Source organism: Photinus pyralis, unplaced genomic scaffold, assembly GCF_008802855.1.
Source record: "Photinus pyralis isolate 1611_PpyrPB1 unplaced genomic scaffold, Ppyr1.3 Ppyr1.4_LG3b, whole genome shotgun sequence".
In the NCBI taxonomy this organism is placed as follows: domain Eukaryota; kingdom Metazoa; phylum Arthropoda; class Insecta; order Coleoptera; family Lampyridae; genus Photinus; species Photinus pyralis.
The window spans coordinates 11,806,407-11,810,286 of NW_022170510.1; the positions used below are offsets into that span (position 1 = coordinate 11,806,407).

Here is a 3,880-nt window from a genome sequence, read left to right on the forward strand (position 1 = left end):
TCCTCCCAGATAAGATCAGACTACCTTTTGTGTGTGTCGTCCAGAAAGTTATCAGCGGTAACGAACACTGAGGTTATATCCTCGTGTAAAATATAAATTGAATGTAACTTACCCCTTGTTAATCCATATTTGTTATTCTCGTCATTGTATGCCACCTTTATAATAACCATAAACAACAAATACGCCTAGCGTACCTATATTTATACAGTCCAAGATCATCACTCATTAAACTGTGAAACCTCCTTAAAGTCAGTGTTATGTAAGGAGTACACCCAGGAGCAAAATTCCTGGGTAATAATAATACATTATATAGCAAGGTAGAGAAGTCCACTATTATTGCCTGAGCACCAAGATTACATCTCGAGGCGCTTGCCTCTTTCCCTTCCTATTTTTCTTTCAGGAGTTTCTGTGTTTCCCTTTCTTTTAAAACACAGTGGCGCATCTCTTGTCAATCTACACCTGAAAATCCCTGAGCCTGAGCTACACCATCGCCTTGAGAGTAGAACTAGACCGGAGCAGTACCGGCATTCTATTAGCGCCCAATTCAGCCCGTTATACCATCCCAACGCCTTGGAACAGAACGGACATGCCATGGCAGGGGATACACATGCATTTTTGCGGTCCTATCAATAATGTATATTACTTAATTATTATAGACTCCTACAGCAAATGGCCAGAGATATTCAAGATGAAGAACATTACGACAGAATTGACAAATGACAATGGACAAACTGAGAGATACATTCTGCAGATGGGGAATCCCAGACTGCGTAGTTTCGGATAATGGACCTTCACTAGAGGAAAAAATTTGAAAAATTTTTAAAGAACAACGGCGTGAGGCATATAACATCAACTCCATTCCATCCAGCAACAAACGGCGCGGAGAATGCAGTAAGAAGTTTGAAAAAGGGCCTTAAAGCAGCACTGTTCAAAAATAAACATGCTGACCTCAATCTAATCATCAATAGATTTTAACCTATAGCAGTTCAATTAATACACGTTGACAGGAAAGGAAGAATACCCGCCAAGTACAACACGTAAGAAAAATCCATATTTTGTTCTAGTAGACGATGTTAATTTATTGTATCTGTGTATACTTGTATTTTATTGTTGATTACATGTTGTATTAGTTTAAGCAAAGTGCGGGGGTGTAGTGACGTCGGATGCATAACCACAGGAAGTGACGTCAACGTGTACAGCGTTTTTGACATGAGAGACGAACCTACAGAGAAGTGACCACGCGATTGACGATTGTGCTATATTAATTTATTGTACATGTTTATTGTTTAAATTTTTTAAATTATACTGAATTTGTAGGTGTATTACAAAATATAATATAATATAATATAATATAATAATAAAATATAATTTTCATATAAAACTTTTGATTAATGTCAATCTGTCAGTGATGAGTCAGAGTCACAGATGCGGCCGGTACAGTGACGGTACGGCCGGCAAAGTGACAGGTGCGGCCAGTAAAGTGACAAGCGGCAAGAAACGTAGTCTGCTCTGCCTCTGTCATGGAAATAAAAACTTTCTTGACAGAACGTAGGCATGAAAATTAAGGTTTCAAGGCGATTTTGGGTAATATTTATTACAAAATGTGATGTTAGTTTACAATGTTACAATATTAGATAATTAGATGTACTTTAGCATGCAAAAATAATCCAGATCTACATTCAATTCTTATATACGGATGTACTAAAGTTATTATCAATCATAATTTTATCAATCCAATCCACTGCTTTCACTAAACTAGAGTACATAGCGGGCACCGAGCTTTCACTGCAGGCCAATGCCCAAGACAATATTCCGGCTTGAAAATATTTATCTTTCTTCTCAGGAAATTGGCAGACTAAAGGACTACCAAAATCAGTTCTACACCTGTCTTTTCCAGGATCTCCGCCGGCGCAAAGGAATGACTCGTGCAATTGATATTGCGTTCCCAAGGATGTATGAAGCCTCGTTTGGCAAGACTCCGTGTCTACTATTGGAAGTTCAACTTTTTGTAGCAGATTGTAGAATTTGCCTTTGGTTCCCCAGCCGCCCGAAACGCACGATAAATTATTATCAACCAGTTGATTTTTATCCGGTAAACAAACAACATCAACGTTTCCCATTATTGTCACTGGTGAATCCAATATTAAAAGGGCCAAGTCGTACAATAACGGATTTCGTTTGTACTCAGGGTGTACAATGATAGTTGTGACATTTCGATCTTGATGCGGATAGATTTCCGCTTTTGTTTGTACATCCCATTCACCCACACGTGCTTTATACTCCTTACCTACATCGGCCATACAGTGTGCGGCGGTTAACACTACTTGAGGATGAATGAGGGAACCTCCGCATGTATAAACCGACAAGTCGATACCATCGTGTTTTTCTTTCCTAAGTACTGCAACCATCCAGGGAAATTCTCCAAATTGGGCTTCGTGATCGTCACCGGGCACAGAAACGCGAGAACCCAGGTCGGCATGCTGCCTACCACATTCACTTTCTGCGGCGTTTCCGCCCTCTAACTTTTGTCCCAAAACGAAGATCAGTAGACAATAAAACAGCCCGGATATTGCCGAACCCTTAACTTGTCTTAGCCTGCAAAATATTGTCACGTAACAGAATTAGACTTGAAAAAAATGTCACTTACTTCATACTGTAACGAGTGGAGAAACCTCTTCAATTACTTATTTACAAATTGAACCATGTACTACGACGAGAGAGTTGTGTTAAAATGGTTTGGCTCGAAACTTGAACTTATATTAGTAAACCATATATAGAGGAGTAGGAGAATAATAAAAAAAATAGAATCTATATAAGTTTTAATATAGGATGAGAAACCCATGACTCAACCGTTCATCGTTTCGATATTCCCATATAATTAATACTGAATAATAATAATTGGTAGATAATATTCGTTTGACCTTGGACACTAAAAAAGATAAGACTTTTCTACATAAGTTGGGTTTTTCTAAAAGAAATCTTGACAAAATAGGAGGTGAAATGTCAAAGTAGGATAATATCAACCAAGTCGCCGTCGGTTGACAAGTGAATGATTAAAGAAGGGTACTTTCTATCGAACATTAAACAATAATAAAATGTAAAATCGGAATGAATAATTGGTATATAATCCATGAATCCTTGAAGATACGTTCACCTTCACAAAGTAAACAAACTCAATATTGCCGCTTAAAAATTTGCATACTTAAGTTGATATTTATAAATTAATTTGTTAATACTTTTATTCAAGAAAAATAATGCTTCAATACTAAATAATTATGTGATAGGTTATGAATTATTTATAGCTTGCCTTGTATCATCCATCATCTTATTAATTGTAACTTCTTAATTGAAATTGCAAATCCCACAAATAACCTTTCTTAGGGGGTCACAACTTACAAGGTAATTGGTCGACTTATTATCAACGTCGCATACAACCCCATGATGTGGTTTTGCATCATGTCTCGGCCACTGTGAAATTACAATAGAATAGACCGATACAACGAAATATCCAAGCATTCTCAGTATTACAATCACTTTAACGACAAACCTAATTTATTTCAATCTTACATAATACAATTTATAGTTAACAAAAATGCATCAAATTCATGTCTTGGTCATTAAGATAATACTCTTCATCTTGTTCCCAACATTATCAGTGCAAGAATAACAATTTTGACATGTTTTGATCAAAATCCATGTGGTCGCCAAAAATAGATCAAATTCATGTTTTTATCATGGAGATAATGCCCTTGGTCTTTTTCCCAACGTGGTGCATAAATAACGATTTTGATGTGTTTTGATCAAAATGCGTGTGGCCTTTAATTTAACATCTTTGTATCATACACATGCGGTTATCAAATGTGCACGTGATGCACTCTTT

The 3,880-nt window shown here is 36.8% G+C and overlaps 1 protein-coding gene across 1 annotated transcript; it reads right to left on the reverse strand.

Moving 5' to 3' along the window:
- Nucleotides 1-1,567: 1,567 nt before the first annotated feature.
- Nucleotides 1,568-2,787, reverse strand: LOC116167330 (phenoloxidase-activating factor 2-like). The gene is made up of 2 exons (XM_031482671.1): nt 2,648-2,787; nt 1,568-2,595 (listed from the first exon to the last, which is right to left on the reverse strand). The coding sequence occupies exons 1-2, from the start codon at nt 2,650-2,652 to the stop codon at nt 1,680-1,682; spliced, it is 921 nt and encodes a 306-aa protein (XP_031338531.1). The 5' UTR covers nt 2,653-2,787; the 3' UTR covers nt 1,568-1,679.
- Between the last annotated feature and the right edge of the window lie 1,093 nt (nt 2,788-3,880).